Genomic DNA, 21,491 nt, shown 5'->3' with positions numbered 1-21,491 from the left:
CCTTCTGCTGGCATGGAGGCCATAAAGGTCACCTTCCAACCTGAACAGGGCAGCGGACCATGCGAATATATTTTAAAGGTTTATTTTCCCTTTAGAGTCACAGCACCCCGTAGTGCAAAAATAACATGATTTTGAAACACTACATAAAAAAGAAAAAAATAACATTATACAATTACGAACACTTTTGCATTGTGTTGTAAATGTATTGGTTTTTGCATAACTACAATGCAAAAATAATATTATCCAATACTTAGCCTTAATCCATATAAAGTGCACAATACAGTACAAAGAGGGGGTTAATAAAGAACTGGTGTTCGTAGTGAAGTCCTTCTCAGAAGGAAAAGACAAAAGTAAAATGGAAAAAAAAACCACAACAAATTATTTTTTTGCTCATACACAGTAAATATAAAAGTTAATAAAAGTATATTATATTAAAACAAACAGTTTGATTCCATCCAACTGTTGCTTGCTTGTCCAGTGTAGTGTTGGTTTGTTATTCCCTAACTCCTAAATCTTGTTTCACACATTTGTGAAACTGTCTGGAGGAGAATGTGCCAGGAACAACCCTTCTGGAAAATTGTTGGAGAAGCTGGTATGGTAACTGGGACTGCTTCTGCTGGATCGCCGCTGACTTCTGGATCCCGGCGATGTGACAGCAGAGATTTTCTGGGCCTGGCACAGTTTCTGGATCAGGAAATGCTTGTCTCGACCCTCCTGAATAACCAACACACACACAAAGTGTATTCCTGTTAAGCCTTTGACAGTACAACATGGGAGCCGAATAAAAAGCTGCATCAAAAACCTGAAATGATATTCAGCTTGGTTCTTGACTTGTCTTTAACAATATGTGCACAATAACTACCATGTATTGTAATTTGCCGCACTGAATCACATGGTCACAGAATGTTTATGGCTCTTCTCAGTATGGATTAGAATGTGTCAATATAGAAAACAACAGCAATCTCTCACTGAAAATGTCAGCCTCTCTGTCTGTAAAGTTGACCAAAGAGGGTGAAATTGCACCAAGACTGACAGCATTTAAAAGATTCCAAATACCCACCATGACGAGCTGCTCCCGGAGTTGTTTGATCACCCTCTTGTGTGCTCCAGCTAGTGCGATCACGTAAAACATGGCCAAACTACAGCACAGGAGAGAAGAGCTCAAATTATCACCATGATATAAGTTCTGCCAGTTTCTTATCAATAAGCTTGAAGTCTCACATACCATGTAACAACAAAGAAGGACACAGCAAAAGCCTCGGATGAGATAGTGAAGAAGAGAGTTTGGACTCCACTGGGGAGCTGGGATATGGCAGTTGGCAGAACCTCCCAGGAGGTGGTGTAATTCACAAATGGGCCACACGCCCGGGAACAGTTTATTCTGCATAGACAGTGGTTGGACGGATGAATATGTTCACAAAATGTAAGAAACAACCTTTATGTCATTCACACTGTTTCAATATTTTTTAAATATTGTGTTTGTATATATTGCAGAATTCAACTATTGGTACCATACATTGTTTTTCTTTTTACCAATCGAGTGACATTTCTGGGACAATCAAGGCACTAAAACAGCTAGGAGACAAAATAATGCAAACATAACATTACTTACTGTGCTACACTAACAATAACAGGCACGCAAGCCAAACTCAAGCCAATCAGTAGCACACCCAGGAAGAAAAAGTTGGAACTTGAAGCTCTGAATGGACGTGTGGCTGGACGGCAGTTTTTAATAAGTGACACCTGATAAACAATGAAAAAGAATTATCACTGAATGAAAACAGAACTTCTAATCTGGTTTATGTTAGGGGAAAAATTGTGTTGCAATAAATTACCTTTTTGATGTAAAAAATAAAAAAGTACTTTATGGTGCAAATGGCAGGAAGCATTGGGGAGTGGAATGCACCGATCCAGCAAATTGTCTGGCCGTAGACAATCTCAAGAACATTCTGAGGGATAGCAAACTCCTGCTGACCCCACCACTTAGCAAGGCCACAGTGGCAGTACTTGACTATCAGCCTGCTCAAAGGAAGGAAAGAACATTGTGAGGCTTTAAAAGCAGACCATATATGATAAAGAAATGCAGAACATACTGGAATTAATAGAGTAGAACCCAAATTGAGGCAATGTCATTGATTCTGATTTGGACCTACTTTCGAGGAAACTCCACAAAGATGGTGACTGACACAATGATAATAAAATCAAAGATGGTGAGTTTGTACATTTCCTGGCCAACACGTGTCTCCCAACACTGTTGGAGGAAATCATATTACATTTAGGGCACAGTGATAATTGCATCCCGTTCACATTTGCTACACGTCAAGGTTTGGAAATGAAGTGACTTACTGGGTAGAGCCCATGGTTATAGCCGCATTTGAATGAATCACATTTAGTGATCTGAGTCCAGAGTGAGAAGAGCAAAACTCCAATGCTGGTCAGTCGCATGAATACACATCTGGGTATTTTAAAAAGAAAGAAAATGAAGAAATGAAACCACTTTGTCTCACAGGCATGTCACCATTTCACACTTTGATAAGCATCTGCAGCAAAATCAACTCAAAAATAACAATAGTCATATCTTAGATAACTGTGTAGTTACCAGTTTTCTGAAGCTGAATGACTTTTGCTGCTTAACTCATATTCCACAAACGCAATATTAATCGGAATGCCGTGTTTAGACTAATGGGGGCTCACATCACAGATTATTGTAAAGAACATTTTGTGGTTGACTTCCCTTTTAAGTATCACTGACACATGACATTGAATGCACCTTATGAGAGTAAACCGAATCTCGAAAGCAGGCGAATAGTCCTCAAAGTTGATGATGACTGAGAAGACGAGGGGAGTGATGAAGTTGGCTAAAGTGATAACAATTGATGGCAGATACTCATGGATGAGATCCACAATAAAGTTTCCCTGCAAAACAAGAAAACGGACTCAGAATGGCTTGATACGCAAACAGTTTTTATGTTTATGTATTTACCTCCTTCCTCTGTGCTTCCTGGGAGAAAATGGTGGCAACGTAAATGCAGTAGAAGCAACCAGCTAATACAGCAATGACAAACAGGTTGAGGATGAAGCGTATGAGATAAATGCGACATTTCTCTTTGCGGGTTCGGTCTGCTATTTTCTGTTTGATCCTTTCTTCCTCCAAATCAGTCTAAAAGGTGAAATAAAACAAAAATGGTAGTATAGGTTCAGAACATAATTCAGGATTGCCGTTTCAACTGTCTTGGAAAATTCACATACAGTAACTACTAAATAAATATTACCCTAAGTTCATAAAGCAAACTGCTTCTTTTGAGCTTTGCTGCATTGCCATTGGTGATGCAGAAGTCCCAACCAGCAAATATCTTGTTGCAAAAACTCTGGAAACGGTCTTCATCCTGAATCAGGTTACGTTTGAAACCAGTGGCAGACCTGTGAAAAGAAGGCCTCTGTTGTCAGCAACACCCAAAGCATTTCAAAATAACACTTTAAAGACCTTTTCGGCACCTTTTAACAATCCAGATGAGACTGAGGAAGAGGTAGGCAACAGTGACCAGCAGGTAGGCGAGAGGCAAATTATAGGTGGTCCTGGGGAAGTGGATTTTGTCCACTTTGTAGTAGCCATAAAACAGATAGGTCTGCTCAAGAAAGCCCTACAGAAAACGCACACAAGTTGAGAGAAGAATCGGCCATACAGTGTTATTGTTTGCTGCAGATAGAAATACTTACTCCGCCAGACAAGAGATCTGTGATGTGCTCATGAAAAATGACAAGACCTCGGCGAGCACTGCTTGGATAAACACTGCAATTACTACCTGTTGTAAACCAAGGGCAAAAAAACACAAGTTCTTACTAATTTTGAGGGAGACAAAGTGATGAATGTGCTCACAAAGAACCGTTTTCTGACTATAATTCAGGTTGTAGGTGATGTTCCCTGAGGCGTGAGGAGCAATGATGATGGGTAACAAGACGAAGCTGAACATGAGGGTGAAGATGATCAGGTTGAGCATGACAAGGAAGCGTAGGAAGGAAAAGTAGGAGAGAATGCCCGTGCCAAACATTCCTAGACAAACGAGAAAGAAAAACGACAATTGTTATAGACAGTCATAATATATCTCACCAGGCATTTTTTTTTTCTGATATTTGGATATGACATCACATTGCAACATCTCCCTCACCCTCTATCAGGTGGATGTCGCCCCTCCAGAGCTGCAGGGCGGTCAGCCACTCGTGGACACCATCGAGCAGCCTACGGAGATACCTGTGGGTGCTTTGCCTCCACTGTGTCCAGCTACTGAGTTCTGCATCCTCTTGTAGGCGTAACGCTCTGACGCCAAGCACAGTCACTACATTACGACGTGTGCTGGGATATTTATTTTCATTGTATAACTACAGGAGTAAGGAATAACGGTTCATACTTATCTCTGCGTTTCTCAGCCATGGTCTGGGCAAGCTCTCTGGTTGGTTTCTGCCCCAGTTGGTTCTTGTGTTTCTCATCCTGTCTATTCAAAAAACTCAGCGTCCATTTCCCACTACCGTGGGAGCCAGTACGACCTCGAGAGCTGCTCCTTCTCTTGGTGCCCGTAAGGGATGCCTTCCTGCGGTACAGCAAGGACTGGTAGCTGGGGAGCTGGTCGAGCAGGGGGTTACTGGTGACTTTTCCACTTCGATCGGTGTAAAAGACTGCAAAAGGGTGAAAGGTAAAAATGACGATATGAATGACGTGCTGACACTTGATTAGATGAAATCATCTTAATACAACATTATTTTTGGAGCACTTGAAAAGTATAAAAATCAAACAAAACATTAAATACAGTCATAAAAACCAGCCTTCCATCCATTTCTTGACTGCTTATATAAAAATAGAACAATCATTATTATAATGTGATCATGGTTTTTAATGTGATTGTTAAATCCATAAAGCTTGTTAGACAGATGGCTGAATATATGGAACAATATTCCGACCGACAAAAAATTCCTACTTTTTCCCCACTAGGCAACTCGTGAAACAGGAAAAAAAAAGTTAACTGCATCTATTCGTGTGTTCTTTCGTGTGTACTCGAAAAATTAATGCGTGTTTGTCTTTTTCGAGACGAATTTATCTCAGTTCAACGCTACACACGGCATTAGCTGAAGATGGCGACAGATATAGGTAGACACACATAATACGAAAATAGTTTTACCTGAATCAGCATCCATCGCGCTCTTTCCAGGTGGAGAAAAGCGAAAATTTATTGAATAGTGTTATTTTGGACAACTACACAGCTGTTTGTTTCAACTGCTGTTCGTACTTGACGCTTCAGTGGTCAGGTTGAAAACATTTGCATTGGGGCTGGAAGCGACAACTTCCTGAACTCTCCAACACTCCCATAAATGTTTATTTTGTGCATATTTCATTTTTTTTTTAACAAATATTTTTTTTCAACACGACTATCCATACCAAGAATAGATGGCAATAGCGGTATAAAAAAGAAATGACAAAAAAGAAACGCAGCTTTGCTCAAAACTTTGCAAACTACATTTCCCACAATTCAGTGGAAAGAAATTGCACAAAAGGTTACGTTCATTGAAAACAAGCCAAGTCCATGCAGTTATTGCGAACTCTGATTGGAACTTTCAGACATCATTTTACAAATTTATTACGTTTGTTCTTACATCTTATTTTTGGGGGGATATTAGTAATAACTATCCGTGTAATAGGGTTTACGTTATACATCAACTGTTGTTTGGGATCTCAATTGTGCAAATCTACGTTGTACCTGCACTGTTGCCAATTTTAGAATGATTTTCAAGTGAAAAAAAAATACTCATATCACATTTCCCAGAAGTGGTTGACAGTGTGGTACACGTCACCTCTGATATTCAAATCAAATTGTTCATTCAAATTTGATCCCAATAAATTACAGCATCTGTTGCCATTTTACAATATTTTTTATTATTTGTGCATGTGTAAGAGCAGCACTGTGTACAATAAACTGGGACGCCTGCCGCAAGGTCAATAAGGATGTTAAAATAAATTATACCTTTGGAATTCATTATTTGTTCACAATAGACATTGTTCACCTGAGACCCACCTGGTCTATTCCCAGGCAGTGGACTTTTACCCTTATGACCACCACACACACTTCCTGGTTACTCACCTTTTGTGATGGTTATCAACTTGTTACGGGAATCTCAAGTCTCTTTTGTCTTTTAGTCCGATTAGTATGGAATCCTAGCTCTTTTGTTTTATTTTATTTTTTCTTCCAAATCAGGCTTCACCTCTAACGGATTTATTTACATTTCCAAACAACAAGTAAGCCGGTCTTATAAATAGTTATGCAGTGTATGTATGCATGTCTGAGCCTTAGCCTGCTAATTATGACTTATGTATACTACATTCTTGTTTTTAATTTAAAAAAAAAACTAATAATACAAAAACAAAATCAATACTCTTTTGTATTAATGGCAGCTGGTGGATACACAGGTTTCAGCCATCTAATGGAAAGTATGTACATCCCTTGCATTTATAGATAAACAAAGATAAATGAGTAATTTGAAAATAATAACTTTGACACATATTAAGGGAAATTAGATCCTATAGCGATCCTGATTATCTCTCACGGTAAACTAAGTTGCCTTATTGTGAACCTATTCTATAAATTAATGATGAGTCAATGGGGATGGGGCAGGCAGATTAAATGACATACGTACTTATCTCGCAAAATGTGAGCGTCGCTTCAAACTTACAACTTAACTTATGGTCTTAGCCTAAAAAACAAACAACCCAGGATACAATGTTTTAATCATATTCTGAATGTTTGCTTTATATTTGAACAGCACTGGAAAATAATTTAATACTCTATCATTGGGTGGAAGGATCAGCAGTTTGTAGACCCTGATGTCAAGTTACAGCAACGGAGGACTTTTCAATCCTGCCTACCATGACAGCGAAACTTTGGAAATTGATAGGTATGTGGTGTTATAATATGCAGTATCACTCCATTGTCTCTGTCAACATTCACTATTTTACTTAGGTTCGCCAATATTTGCGACGACAGCAACGTGATGATGTGATATTTACACATGATACTGGGTGTGCTCAAAGGTTGGAATTTACCCTTGCTCAATAAAACGCTTTTCTTTGAAAACTTGAAGCTCTCTAGGCGCTGGGAAATTGTCAACATGTAATACAGTATGTTTCTGAAAGTGGATTATTGTGCCGTACTTAACCTTTTAACCTGAATGCGGTTTTATCTAAGTGACCTGATTCCAGATAGTAATCATCACATCATGAACTTTAATTTCAATTGTCATCCTTGAAATGAACTACGTATCTCCTGTACTAAGTTCAACCTCAACACTGTTCTTTTGCTTTCAACTATTTATTTGTATTTTAGAGGCTTGTTAGCTAAAGCCTTGTGAACTGTATAGCACAACCTGTTGAATATAAACATATTCGGTGTCATATTCAGGTCCTCCAGAAGACCACGGAGCAGTAATCCATATGTCCAGGAAGAACGGGACTGGTGGAAGGACAGAGAGGACTCAGAGATTGGTCAAAGCAGTGATGCTGTCGTGAGAGTGCCCTGGGTGGGCTGGAGGGGAGCAGAAAGTATTCCTATGGAACTCCAGTCAAGACGCCCACAAAGATCTGTATTCCATCATGACTTCAGTAAGTGAAGCTATAGTGCTAACAACACACAATATTATATTGTATAATTGTATCGAATGTTATACCAACTCACTTATTGTAATGCAGACCACAGTCCATTCCAAATCGAGCATGACTCTCAATATGATCACTCGCCGCCTATCCGACCTCCGTCTGCATCATCAGGTAAAGATTAAGCCAAATTAAGCCAACGACCATCCATCTATTTTATGAACTGCTTCTCCTCACGAGTAATTCTCTCAAAAGATACAGACACACACACACAAACACACTATAGTTAAGTAATTCAACTATTTATATGATGCTTTTCACTGATCAAGGTGACAAATACTTCACACGATAAGAATCATAAAAAATAATTATAAAATGACACACATATACAATAAAGACATTAAAGTGAAAGCTAAACATTTCTTGTGCCATGCATAAATTGACAAACATACCTGTGGAAGCTGGAGAAGTCAGGTTAAGGATTTAGTATATCACTTTGAATGCCATGTGATGAATGTAACGAAACCAAAAATGGCGTTTGAAAGTAGTTTTAGCCTAGCAGTAATGCAACATTACATTACATCATTCATTTTTATCCGCAGGCATTGTATTACTTTTTTAAAATGTTGCTTCCAGGCACAATGACTATGAGATGGAGGGGAGTTGGATTAAGGATGAACATGTTTTCGAGCCAGGATCCTGCTCATCTGGCATTCACAGAGGAGGCCATCAAGACTGAGTTGGAAAATGGTAAGACTCAGGGGTATTTAGATGTTGAACTTATAGTTCAGGTCCCCTTGGAGTGATCAGTGACATACATCAGACTATTCTTTTAAAATGGTAATTTCATGATTTACAAAAACTTGTGTCATAGAGGAGAAGAGTCTGGTCAAAGAACTTGTTGACTTGTCAACACGAGACAGAATCAAGGCCATACGAGACCTTCCGATGAGCTTTGAGGAGAAAAAACATATAAGGTGACTAACAGGCTCATATTCACCATGTACAATTCAATACATTGTACTTCACCAGGTTGCCTTGTAACCCAAGATCTAAACAGAAACTAATTAGCCAGCTAATAACAGAGTCATGCAAAATAATGTTTTGATTGACCTTCACAGGAGTGAAGTGCTGGCATTTGAGTCTAAGTCTCGTCGGTTCACTTGTTGTGCAGACTGTTCGGAGAGAGCAGCACTGGTGAGATCGTAATTCTGGATTGCATCGAGCCCTTATCATCTTGAAGTCTGCCTTTTGATTATTTGCAGCGCCTTATGTGTGATACACTTTATGTTCTTGCAGTTTTTTCGCAGGTGCGGCTATAGTATTAGGTCAGCCAGGCAGACCTTGGAACTGTGGCAAGGCATCATGAAAGAGATAGGGGGCAGATTCGGCACCAGCGTGCTCACCTACTTTCTATTTCTCAAGTGGTTGCTCATATTCAACATATTCTCCTTCCTGGTTAACTTTGGCTTCATCACCATCCCGCTACTGGTTTATGATATCTCCCCCAACTTCCCTCCAAATGTCAGCTTCAGAGGACTGGAGATTCTAACTGGAGCTGTAAGTGTTTGCTTGTATTCAGTCAGAGCACCGTCGTATTTGTCACACAATGGGAGCAACTTTATTTCAAACCAGATTATAATGTATTGTTCATTAACACTGATTTTAATCATCAACTACCGTATTTTCCGGACTATAAGGCGCACCTAAAAACCTCAAATTTTCTCAAAAGCCGACAGTGCGCCTTATAGTCAGGTGCGCCTTATAGTCCGGAAAATACGGTAACTAAAAGGTGATTAATATTGAAATAATTTGCATTGCGATCATGTAAGGACTGTTCATGTGTTTGAACTCCACCAGGGTTACTTCAATTCCACTCTCATGTACTACGGTGGGTACAGCAATGAAACCTTCGTGGAGCTGGTAGAATACAACATCCAACTGGCCTACTTTTTCACAATTGCCATTTACATGGTGTTGTGCGGCATTGCGCTAATCACAAGGTGAGTCTAGTTTGCATAGCGTATTTCAAACATTTGAGTGTTTACAGAACATAGTACATACCTCATAAATGTTTCTTTTTTTCTCCGACAGTATGGCCAATTCTTTCAAAACAAACTACATGCTTGCCGATCAAGTTTCCAACAGTGCATGGCAGCTTTTGTGCAGCTGGGATTTTAACATCACTAATGAGAAAGCAGTGAGACAGCGCAAGAACAACCTGAGAGTACAGCTGAAGGTGAATGTGGCTTCATAAACAGTCTCAATATGAGAACATATGGTGTATTTACCATACAAATGAACTAACTGGGATGTTTCTTGAATCAATCTGGGAAATTTGATCAATCAACCCAACCATCTGTCTGCATGTCCATCCATCCATCCATCCATCCATCCATCCATCCATCCATCCATCCATCCATCCATCCATCCATCCATCCATCCATCCATCCATCCATCCATCCATCCATCCATCCATCCATCCATCCATCCATCCAGACATCCATCCTTCATATACTACACATTCACATCCAGTATGTAATACAATATATTCCGTTAATGTGATAAAATGCGGATTACCAGACGCAGATTTCCAGAGGAAAAAAGAAAATGTGCAAACAAAACATCCTGAGAACAACACTGATAATTAAACCCATCTATGAACTCATGGGAGTTACTGTTAAGTAGTCTGACAAAACAAGGATGAAAATTGTCTGGCTGGATTTGGAATATGCACAACTTATGCCTTTGGAATTAGGAAGTCAAAATGTAAGCCTTATTGTGGGACTCCTTTCAATTAATTCCTTAATTCCTTCTTCTTGCTGCGTATGGTGTTGATGTCTGTTACTTGTGATAGCGATGATGTCATCATTTTTTAAAGTGTTGCTGTCTTTCGTGATTTTGTGGTCCTGTGTTATAATGGTGCCAACTGACATTCTCTTTATTTAAAATGTACCTTCTCACTTTTGCTACTTAATCGAATCAGTCCGTGTCTCAATGTCTTTTGGCCTCATGTTCACCTCTCGTATCCTTCCAGGAGTCATTGTCAGAGAAGGCCCAAAGAGATCTGTTAACCCTCAATGAAAAGCTCAAGCACGTTGGGATTCATCTTGGCTCATGGCTTCTCTCCACCAGTCTGGCTGTTGGCTGTGCCGCCAGTATCTATTTTCTCTGCCAGTATGAAGAGCAGGTACTTAAGTCAAATGATAGGGTGACTAAAACTAAAATAGCACTCCGTAAAGTGTGGTTAATGGAAGGTGACATTTTTTTTCTGTCCATTTGTTAATCAGGAGGTTGCACATTGGTTCCTGGCAAATAAAATAATAATAATAATAAACAAAATATAATGCAAAGGATTTCTGTTAATGACATATTGTTAGATGACTACTTATGTGCTTTTGCAGAACATGACAGATGCTGCAAACTGGTCGCTGCTTCAAGAGGCAGAAACTCTCCTTGTCCCCTTTGTGGTCTCCTTGATGAACCTGATAGTCCCACTTTTCTACTCTTTCTTCAATAAGTTTGAGCAATATTCCAGTCAACGCAGACAGATCTACAGTCTGTTGCTCAGGTTTGAGAGCAGCCTTTCTGCTTTGCACCGTTCTATGTTCAAATTAGAATAATTGTCATCTTACCTTGTATTGTTATATTGATCCATCCGTTTGGATATATTATTTTTACACCAGTGAAATTGAACTCAGCTTTCCCAAAAATGTGATTAGCCACAGGTAATTGATGTTTTCAAAAGGAAGCCAAGTACTTTTTCCACTTCGGGATCATGCTAACAGTACATTATACGCTGTGTTTATATTAAACATCAATGCGAGAATCTAGGCAAAATAAGAATTGAGAAAAGGGTAGGGTAGATTTTCACTGCTCTAGAATCAAGGCATGATATGTTTTGACATGTCCTCTACTGATTTCTGTACACATATGCAATTGTCTTTGTTCTTCCAGGAATGTTTTACTCAAGATGTTTATTCTGGGTGTTTTATGCTACTACTGGATGAATGTGGTGGCTCAGAAGTTTTCGGTATGTTGAGCATAAAACTTTTAAGCATTAATTGCACATCTTCTCTTAACTTTGTGATAATTTTCCCACAGTGTTGGGAGTCCATGGTCGGGCAGGCATTGTACCGCTTGGTCATCTTTGACTTTTTCTTCCTCATGTTGGGATCCTTCTTTGGAGAGTTTCTCAGCAAGTTAGTAATGCAGTCTTAGAAATGTTTCAATTTCACCTCAAATGGAACTTTTGTTTAGTTCTGTTATCTGTTGCAGTTGCATAGGAAGAACATTCCTACCACGTCTTGGAGTTCCAGAGTTTGACGTTGCCAGAAATGTCCTTGAACTCATCTATGCACAGACTCTAGTCTGGTAAAACACTTTATTTGAATTAATTCATAGCTTAAAACAATGTGTAAATAATGCAGCATTCTTTTATTAAGATTTTTATATTAAGATTTATAAAGCGCCTATTATTGCTGTTCTTCACCTTGCAGGATCGGAATCTACTTCTCGCCACTGTTGCCTGCCATTCAGATTGTCAAGTTTTTCATCTTATTTTTTATAAAAAAGGTAAATATATATACAGAATCTCCCCCTCATGTTTTTCTAGACGGTGTTTCTTTCCTTTGTCTCATCTTATTGCATGTGCAAAGCGTGTTCTCCTATTTTGTTGTGAGGTCAATAGCGCACAATAAATGAACTCAGTAATTGGACCCTGGTTGACTGCGGCATTGCTGAATCTTTTATGCACATTGTGAATGCCCTTTGAGATGACGCTATTCAAACCTCTGAAAATGAAGGTCCCTCATGTTTTCCATTACAGCGTGAAAAGGAAATTGATGGTATTATGATATGTACAATATTCAGCATGTGTTTGTCCCCAGGTCAGCCTGACTCACAACTGTCAGCCTCCACGGCGGACAGGCAGGGCAGCTCAGATGCAAACCATCTTCATCGCTCTCCTCTTCTTCCCCTTCTTTGTGGGGGCCCTGTCAGTGGTTGGATACACTGCATGGCGGTATGGTCCATTTACAGCAGACCCTTAAAATACTTAAATGTGGCGATCTAATGGAAAATGAGTCCACATTTTTGACAAGTGAAAATGATTTTTTCTAAAATCAGTTCCTTTCATTTCATTTCAGACTGACTCCGTCTCAGCAGTGTGGTCCTTTTCGAGGTCTAAATAATACCTTTAGTGTGGTTGGAATCTGGATTGATGGTATGGAAGACATCCCTGGTTCTCAAGGTGCCATCTGGATCTATGAAAATATCATCAAAAGTGAAATTGTTTATTTCCTCGCCACGCTCATAATCTTGTGAGTGCATGACAATTGCACAATGTGTGTGTGTTTCTAATGTACTTGACTCCTGTGCCGTTCTCGTCAGAATCGTCATATATATCTTCTGGCAAGTCTCTCAGGGCCGCAAGCACCTTATTGGTCAACTGAGACAGCAAATCGCAAATGTGAGTGTGTGTTAAATGTTCATGAGTGTGTTATTTGGGCACCTTTTTGGGTGAAACTAAACCCTAACCCTAACCAGGAGGGGAAAGACAAGTCCTTTTTGTTGGAGAAACTACAGAACCTCCAGAAATCTCATCCAAATAAGAAACACAAACAGAAGAATCCAAAGCAGGTACATTCCATACATGATCATATGCTAACTTCACTTTCTTCAAATACTGTATCTGTGAGTTTTTGCATTTCAGCACCCCAATCGGCGCTTAGATGACAGTTCGACAGGTGGTCAGTCCCTCTCGAATGCGACGGTGCCAGCTTTACTTAATCGCCAACGAGTTGAGCAAGAAGAGAGCCGCTTCCCAAAAACTGATTATCATCAAGTGGATGAGCGTCACCCCTTACATCAGTCGTCCTTCACACTCGGTATGCCCAACAAGTACCGGGGTGAGGATAATGACAGAGATGTATTCTACAGTAAAGCAGAGTTTCCTGAAAACCATCATGACAGCTACACGGATGTAATTCAGGCAAGACAAAAACATCAAGCAGATATCGCCCCAGAAATAGATGGCCCGTCATCTTTCATGTCCAACGCAATGATACAAGTCATGCAAACAAGACAAAAAGCAGAAAGAAATGAGGGTCTTCATTGGGACCCTGCTCGCCCTCCTAGTCGACCTCCTGCTAGTTCCAGTGCTCTCATACAAGCTATGATAGCTCGGCAACAAGACCAGAATGAGTATGATGACGGCTACTAATGTAAAGGTTTCAGTATTTAATACTGAAATGCAAATAAGATGTCGTTCCCGGAACATGTCGTGAAAATTATTATTTTTTTCGACAAAATCTATACACGAATTTATACAAACTGTGAGTGAAGTTATGATGCTATATATACAGTGGTGTGATTTATAAATCACCTGATTTACCTCTACCTGATCTACTGAAGCCCCCCCCCATCAGGGTTTTATGAAGGGGTTGTAAAAAAATATATACTATATATTTTGTTTTGTGGAAATATGTCCATCTGAGGCAAGACAAAGACAACCAGATTCACATTGCACCTTATAGAAAAATACCAAATATGCACTAGAATGCACAAGCTTTACAACAGCAATTTTATGTCTTTAGGCACAAGATTAGCTGGAAGCATTTTTAATCATGAACTGAAAATCATTGTAAATCTCGTGATACAGACGGCCATTTACATTGATGGATTGTTTACAATGGAAGAAACATGTTCAGTAAGGCTAAAAGCGTCCGCAACCTTCACTGGAAACATGGGACTATACTGCACAACTTTCTGTTCTTTCTGTATTACTTTATACGATACAACTTTCTTCAACATGTACATTTTACAAAACAATATTTTTTGTTCTCTGCTGGTTTGTTCAACATCTCCCACTTCCAGGGACTAGATTCAATTAAGGCAGTGTCGACAAGTCTAGCTTGAAGTGCTTGTTGGTGTTCCTATCTCACCTTGAACACCGCCAGGCCTCATCCATCCTCCAAGCAGCCTTAAATAAAGATGTCATGTGAATTTCAGCACTGCTCCTCCCCCAATGAGGCCCGAATGTCACTCAGGTCTAACGAGTCTGCCGGTATGGGTGTTTTCCTGCCACTCTTTGGGGTCCGGCTGGAATAGACCTCGATGGACTTCGAAATGGAGTGCACGGACGGCTCTTGGAAATATTCAAAAGCCTCTCTTGCGTGTTCCTCTCGAATGCTTTGCTCAAAGGTCTTGCGTTTGTGCCTGAACTCGATGACAGTCTTTGTGTAAGAGTTGAGTGTGGTGACCGATGCTCCCATGCAGCAGGTGAAGGACGCCCAGGCCATACTAATTTAGATCACACACACACGCACACAAAGAGAGTTAGTGTCCTGCAACTCATATTCAGTTTTAACCTCTGGGGAAAAAGTGGCGACTGCTCAGAATCCAAATGGCATTTTGCTATTCTCCTCCCAATATTGTCACAGTCTGTTTGCCTAGATTAGTGACAATCCCTTTAAGTCCCTCTTCTCTCCTTAAGTAAAGCGGGTCGTGGATGAGATCAGACAATCAAATCATCATCTCATGTACCGATTGCTTAGGTTGGTCTCATGCCCCTCAAAGGTTAAGAATAGTTTCGGCTCACAGATGAATTTTTCACACTTTGCACGTATTGTAAAGGCGTGAAATATCATCCCCTTATGCAATCCCAATCACGCATGTATGAAGGCTTTGGCACCAAAGCCTAATCTTGCACAACATGAGAGCTTTTTTTTTTTTTTTAATTTGATGTGACAGTGATTCTGGGGAGAGGAGAGCGTGGAGCAGAGACGCTATTTGAAGTGGCTGCACGGGTTTCTAAGATTCCCTCAGTGTTGTAGTTTATTTTAAGGTGTCTGTTATTGTAGAGAAAAAATCCAAAGACAAACTTTTATATGCATAGTCATACCAGAAAGACCAGCCATAGTCCCAGTTATAAGGCCTCCAATCAGGAGGTCCCAGACTGACAGTGACCTGGAAGACCTGTGTGTACATCACATGAGCCACCATCCCCAAAAGACCTGCAAACAAAGGGAGAAGGTTAGAAACAGCCAACAATTTTGAACTTTTTACAACTTCAGTCATGAACACAACTCAGCTATGTCAAAATGTTCCACAATTAAACCTTAGGTAGAGTTTTTTTGACGTTCACAGATTTTGGTGGAGCAAAAAACACTCATTATGATGCTGTGCAGTTGTAGACATTAGAAAACAACACTATACTGTTCACATTGTTAAATTTGGTGTATAAACAGTTGCAAATAGATGCGACTTGCCAAAGTAAATATAAATGCACGGTGACAACCTGAGAGCACAGTGAAGACAGCAGCGAATGCATTGAGCTTAAGTCCGTCAATGACGTTGCTGGAATGGACAAGCTCCAAACACATGAGGCTGAAGCCCACCAACAGCAGAACTATGTACAGCATCTCCGATACCAGCGACAGCCACAACATCCCTGACAAACAAGACACAATCAACAATGGACATGCTCATATTTGATCTTCTCAATCAGAATCATGCGAGTCGCAGCGTGGATGACAATCCTGTTTTCAAACCTCATATTCAAGGTTTGTAATGATTGTATTTTCTATTTGAATATTTAAATATTGTATTGTACTGAACTTATATCATTTAACCAAGGTTTCAAATTAAGTTAAGAAAAATGAAATGTAGCATTATTGACAACTGCTGTGTTTTGTTGATTTAATCACACTGACAACTAGAATCCAGACATTTCTTGAGATTGATCCACATGCACAATGCTTCATTGTTTTATCCTTGTTTTTTTCTTCTTCACAAAACAGCAAACAGAATATTGGAAAGGGGGAATTGCATTCATCAGGAATAAAGGACATGATGTGCCTCAAGCGTAACAGAGACATTTACTTGATGCTTAACAAGTACAGACTCACTTTTGTCTCAGACATCTCAAATGAAGCCTAGCCTACAGTTAATTTTTGTCCTATTTTAGTCAGTCTGTCAGTGACTCAAAATTAGATCATCATTTGCCTTCCATTAAAATAGACTGCAGATAAATATTCATAGAAATTAAACATGGTTGCTGCAACCACTCAATTGAAACAATTTGAAAATTCAAGAAAAAAAGGGAAAGAAAAAAATCCCGCCCACAGGTAAGAAAGTTATCATTTTAGGGACCAATGAACTAAAACACTTTACCATGTAATATTTCAAAATACATGATTAAAAAAAACTCACCTTTTTCTGATGGAGGAGCCAAATCAATGAAGCTGCGACATCTCTCACCTAGGGACCATGAAGAATAACACAATTAACTTTTTAACTATCCAATTCTAAAACAAAAGAAACAATATTAAAAGGTAATTAAAGAAACACTTTGCATAAATAAATCAAGACAAAATGAAGAAAACCATTGCCTCATCTTTTAAATATAATTTGTCGTAAAGGAACACTTTAATCAGGTAGACGGCTGGCAACATCTGTTTTGAGGAAAAACTCATCAAGGCCGCTGTTACATAATCCTTATTAACTCAAGCTGTCTCAGCTCCCCCTTCATCGTACACTCACTTGATGAGATAGACATGTCCGGGCGATGCCCTCAGGAATAATTTCAATTAATGTGTTGTTTTCGTTGCTGAACGACACAAAGTCCAGCATAGGTCTAAACTGTTACAGATGGTTTTCAACCAAAACGAAATAATGGACTCCACTTGTTATTCCAGATTTAGAAGTAATTTGGCCAGAAAGCAGCTTTGACCTTGTTTGCCATGACCTCTGAATGCCTACATTATCTTCACACTCATCTTCCCTCTTGTTCTTTAAGAACTTGACCTCTAAATGCCCTTTCAACTATTTGTCATACTCCTTGTGTGACAAATAGTTGAGGAAGCATAGTGAATGTGATGTCTTCATTCCAAGTGTTTCATTCCAGTGCTGTCACCCTTAATGGAAATAATTTTGAATTTTATAGTGGAAAAATTTGCTGATGTTGTCTGTGTATCCTTTAGTTATTAAATACAAAACTTACATATTCAACATAAAAACTACGTAACTGAAATAACTACAATACACTTGCAGAGATGAGAAATGAGAATTAATACAAAAAATAACAATAACTCTCAGTTGCAATCTACACCACTTTAACAATAAGACAGAAAAAAAATATAGCAGTGATTCTCAACTAGCATCCTTAACCTTAAGAGGTCATTATGGGGTGCTGCATGAAATCAACCTATTTCACAAAATTGTGACATATATTAATTGACATCCACCGGTTGCCATTCATACAACATAATACTTTCGAAATATTATGTTCAAGGCCCAAATATCACACTGTAAAATTTTGAGTAAACGAAAACGAAATCCACACAATTGACTATTGAAATTTCTTGTGACTTTTGTCTGTTGGTTTGTTGTGAGATATTTTCAAAAATGGGTGCCTCTGCTCAATTACAGTTAGGAAAACTGAACTACAGTGTTAATAAATATAAGAATACTTGTCTGACAGTGTCAAAGGTGCCATTTCTAAAACAGCTCATTAGTGTTTAAACTTCCACTGTGCCTACCGTTGTGTCCAGTGTCTAAATATTGAAAATTGATAACTGACTCCCATTGTAATGCTTTGCAGGGGGTGGTGGTGGGATTTTTTATTTTTTTTTTATAGCAAAACCAAAATATTCTTCAAAAACTTTGAACATTTAATATTTTTACCACTAAAACGGGGGATAAAATCCCAGCAAAAAAAAAAGTCTCCCAGCTAAAGTGCATCAGTGACAGACTGACAGACCTACACTATTGCATGCTAATCACTGAACTAATAATTAAATAAATGTATATAGGCCTTCAGGGAAATTATACTATAATTATAGAAAACTACGGGAATAATCACTTATATTTGTTAGTCTGGACTTTATTTTAAATTTTTACATGACTTTAATTTCTACATATAAGTATATTATATTATACTATTTTATATTATATTATATAGTTTGTATTTTTTGCCACCTCTGATAACAATGGTTTAATAGATATGGTGATTGAAAGTTTATGTTTTGGGTGGGCAGGCCCCTACCAAAGCAAGTCCCCAGAACTTTGGCACACACGCGCACACACCTGATGATCTTACTTTCATCGTGGATGTTCTCCTCACACGAGAACCAGATTCCAGTGTGGAATTGTCGGAAGAGAAAGCGATCGTCCCCAGTCTCCCAGCTGTAGACCACCTTGTTGGGGTCGGTCTCATTGACGCCGTAATCGATGCACTGGTGGGTCCGCAGTTTGCTGCACTTGGGCTTGGGCACCCTTTGCGTCCCCACGCACCAGTAAGTGGTGATGAAAGCCGTGATGGCGAAGAGCAAGGCAAAGAAGTTCAAGCTCACCGACAGAAGAGTCCTGCATCTGCGAGTTGTCTTCATTGTCTAGGAGGAGGTAGCTGCCACTTCATGGGTACAAGTGAAAAAGAATATGCATCAAATAGTAAGGGCGCAAACGTTCCACTGCTTCCAAAAGTATCCATTTAAAACACGCTGCATCCCCGCCGCCAAGAGTCACTCTGGCGCCTCTATTTGACGCTCGCTGGCCAAAAAGTATCTGATAGGAAGTCACGTTGTCAAAGGATTTGACTGCTGCTTGCATCCAGTGTGGGATTTTCTTATCACCCGCACGCGTTTGCGTCATGACGATGTCTGCCCTCCCTTTTTGATGTGACGTCATCAAGCGTCATAGTAAACTTAGCACACTAAAAGTTCATTTCAGTGTTGCGCGTAAGTGCGCGCCCGCATGTGCGCACTTCAAGAGTAATTTTGTAGCAGATAGGATCGTGTCGTTATTTGATTTTCTCAGTCTGCATTATTAATTTTTCACAGTAAAATATAATGCAACAGGACTGTAAAAGCCGGTGCCCCTCGTTGACTTGATGCTATAATAATCCATCCATCCATCCATCCATCCATCCATCCATCCATCCATCCATCCATCCATCCATCCATCCATCCATCCATCCATCCATCCATCCATCCATCCATCCATCCATCCATCCATCCATCCATCCATCCATCCATCCATCCATCCATCCATCCATCCATCCATCCTCCAAACCGCGTTATCCTCACGAAAGCCAGTCCCCGAAGTCTTCAGGCAGTAGGCGGGGTACACCCTGAACTGGTTGCTAGCCAATCGCAGTGATATAATAAAATAAAAAAAAACAACAACCAATAACTGCGTTACAATAATACTGCATGCACCACTACGAACATTTCTGGAAAAAACTACCTGCCATAATAGCATAACTATTTTCCAACTCTTCAGCAGGTTGTTTGTATAATTGATTTATTTATTTTATGATTTTCAACATGAAGTATAATTCGTCTCTTTGTGTCTTGAGTAGAAGTTACTGGCTAAAATGTTTTGCGCAGGACCAAAAAAGTAACACACTTTGACATAAAAAAAAAAAAAACTAAACTATGGGCTCTGCTACTTTGTAACTTTTTTATAAATCAGTAAATTTGATTGCAAAGTTTCCTCCATCCCTTCCGCTACAGTTGTGAAGATTTTGACACCACAGTATTTCTTGACAGTCCTAGCTGCTAATTATATGAGATCTATTTTGAGTTAAGCCGATTCATGAACATTATTTTCAAAGTGTGATGACAAATATACTGGTCCAAGGTGCATGGTCCACGATTTTCCATGGAAGGATAGTTTGAGCAACGTTTACAACCGCACATAAAATGAGGCGAGAGAGACCTGTCATCTCTCAGCAGCATGCCTTGATCTTCTATCCCCAGGGGCTAAGCTGCCCTCGAACGAGATTCTGACTGGTCAAATCAGGCGAGAGCGCACCAATATGTTCCAAATGTTAAATAAGATGCTACTGAAAATTGATTGGAAACTTGGCTTGGCTTTTGGAAAAACCTGCATCAGAAGATGCAATCAAGCTCATGCTGTGATGAACTGGCAACAGGTTCAGGCTGCCTTATGCCAAAAGTCTGCTTACCCCTAACAACAACAATGATAACAATAGTAATAATAATAATGATAATAATAAAGGTGGCCCGGTGGGTGTAACACTGGTTAGCACGTCCGCCTCACAGTTAGGAGGGTGCACGTTCGATTCTACCTCCGACCCTCCTCGTGTGGAGTTTGCATGTTCTCCCCTTGCCCGTGTGGGTTTTCTCCAGGCACTCCTGTTTCCTCCCACATCCCAAAATCATGCTTGATAGGCCGATTGAGCGCTCCAAATTTACCCTAGGTGTGAGTACGGATGGTTCTTTGTCTTATTCATGTAAGCATCATGCTTATACATCACAAACTCGATGGACAATTTGTACTATGATAACTAAATTGTCTCAAGGTGTAAATCTGAATTTTTACACAGTTATGCCGAGTTAAAACTTTGTGATGGGGCTGCAATGTTCCAGACCAGTTCAGTCTTGCGCCCGCCACATGTTTTGCACACTCTGCTTTCTGCTAGCTTCCAGGAATAACAAACACGTATACTGACGGCACAAACATACATGGTGAAGACTGTTGCGTAATTTCAGAATAAATGTTTTCATGGGCTCCGATTGGATTATCAATCGACATAAACCACCCCTCTTGTTCAGAATAAAATCTTGATCGGAATGAGCATTCCAATTGGGGTGTGTACATGGAGTAATTTTATTCCGATCAAGTTTTTAATCCAAATAAATGTTTCAGTGTAAACATAGCCACCGAAAGGCAAAGGACTCTTACTTTTACTTTTTTCTAACACTCTAAAGACAATATACAATGATTGATTGATGGCAGCAGAATTTATCATCATCATATTATGTTGGTTGCTATGAACTTAGAAGCACTTTGTAATGCAGTGCATTTCTGTATACAGTAATTTTACAGACTG

The 21,491-nt window shown here is 39.5% G+C and overlaps 3 protein-coding genes across 3 annotated transcripts; 1 reads left to right on the top strand and 2 right to left on the bottom strand.

Moving 5' to 3' along the window:
- Positions 1–66: 66 nt before the first annotated feature.
- Positions 67–5,343, bottom strand: tmc7 (transmembrane channel like 7). The gene is made up of 16 exons (XM_088373788.1): positions 5,172–5,343; positions 4,407–4,671; positions 4,167–4,315; positions 3,896–4,051; positions 3,718–3,803; positions 3,496–3,641; positions 3,273–3,420; positions 2,984–3,160; positions 2,771–2,916; positions 2,347–2,455; positions 2,154–2,251; positions 1,836–2,019; positions 1,613–1,743; positions 1,226–1,381; positions 1,061–1,139; positions 67–714 (listed from the first exon to the last, which is right to left on the bottom strand). The coding sequence occupies exons 1-16, from the start codon at positions 5,185–5,187 to the stop codon at positions 520–522; spliced, it is 2,241 nt and encodes a 746-aa protein (XP_088229914.1). The 5' UTR covers positions 5,188–5,343; the 3' UTR covers positions 67–519.
- A 726-nt stretch (positions 5,344–6,069) lies between these two features.
- On the top strand, positions 6,070–14,220 carry tmc5 (transmembrane channel like 5). Its single transcript, XM_088374534.1, has 21 exons — positions 6,070–6,283; positions 6,808–6,939; positions 7,443–7,642; positions 7,730–7,807; positions 8,270–8,383; positions 8,508–8,610; positions 8,755–8,830; positions 8,933–9,193; positions 9,494–9,636; positions 9,728–9,872; positions 10,671–10,823; positions 11,038–11,204; positions 11,591–11,666; positions 11,738–11,835; positions 11,912–12,007; positions 12,133–12,208; positions 12,523–12,656; positions 12,781–12,954; positions 13,025–13,103; positions 13,181–13,273; positions 13,347–14,220. The coding sequence occupies exons 2-21, from the start codon at positions 6,869–6,871 to the stop codon at positions 13,854–13,856; spliced, it is 2,847 nt and encodes a 948-aa protein (XP_088230660.1). The 5' UTR covers positions 6,070–6,283; positions 6,808–6,868; the 3' UTR covers positions 13,857–14,220.
- A 17-nt stretch (positions 14,221–14,237) lies between these two features.
- Positions 14,238–19,313, bottom strand: LOC148399069 (germ cell-specific gene 1-like protein). Its single transcript, XM_088373417.1, has 5 exons — positions 18,735–19,313; positions 16,847–16,894; positions 15,933–16,085; positions 15,537–15,648; positions 14,238–14,935 (listed from the first exon to the last, which is right to left on the bottom strand). Exons 1-5 carry the CDS (start codon positions 19,021–19,023, stop codon positions 14,641–14,643), a joined length of 897 nt encoding a protein of 298 aa, XP_088229543.1. The 5' UTR covers positions 19,024–19,313; the 3' UTR covers positions 14,238–14,640.
- Positions 19,314–21,491: the final 2,178 nt, after the last annotated feature.

The sequence above is a fragment of the Syngnathus floridae genome, chromosome 4 (genome assembly GCF_059516105.1).
Source record: "Syngnathus floridae isolate MCC-2025c chromosome 4, RoL_Sflo_1.0, whole genome shotgun sequence".
Taxonomy (NCBI): domain Eukaryota; kingdom Metazoa; phylum Chordata; class Actinopteri; order Syngnathiformes; family Syngnathidae; genus Syngnathus; species Syngnathus floridae.
Note: the sequence above shows the minus strand (reverse complement) of the source record. Positions and strands in the feature narration are given on the sequence as shown.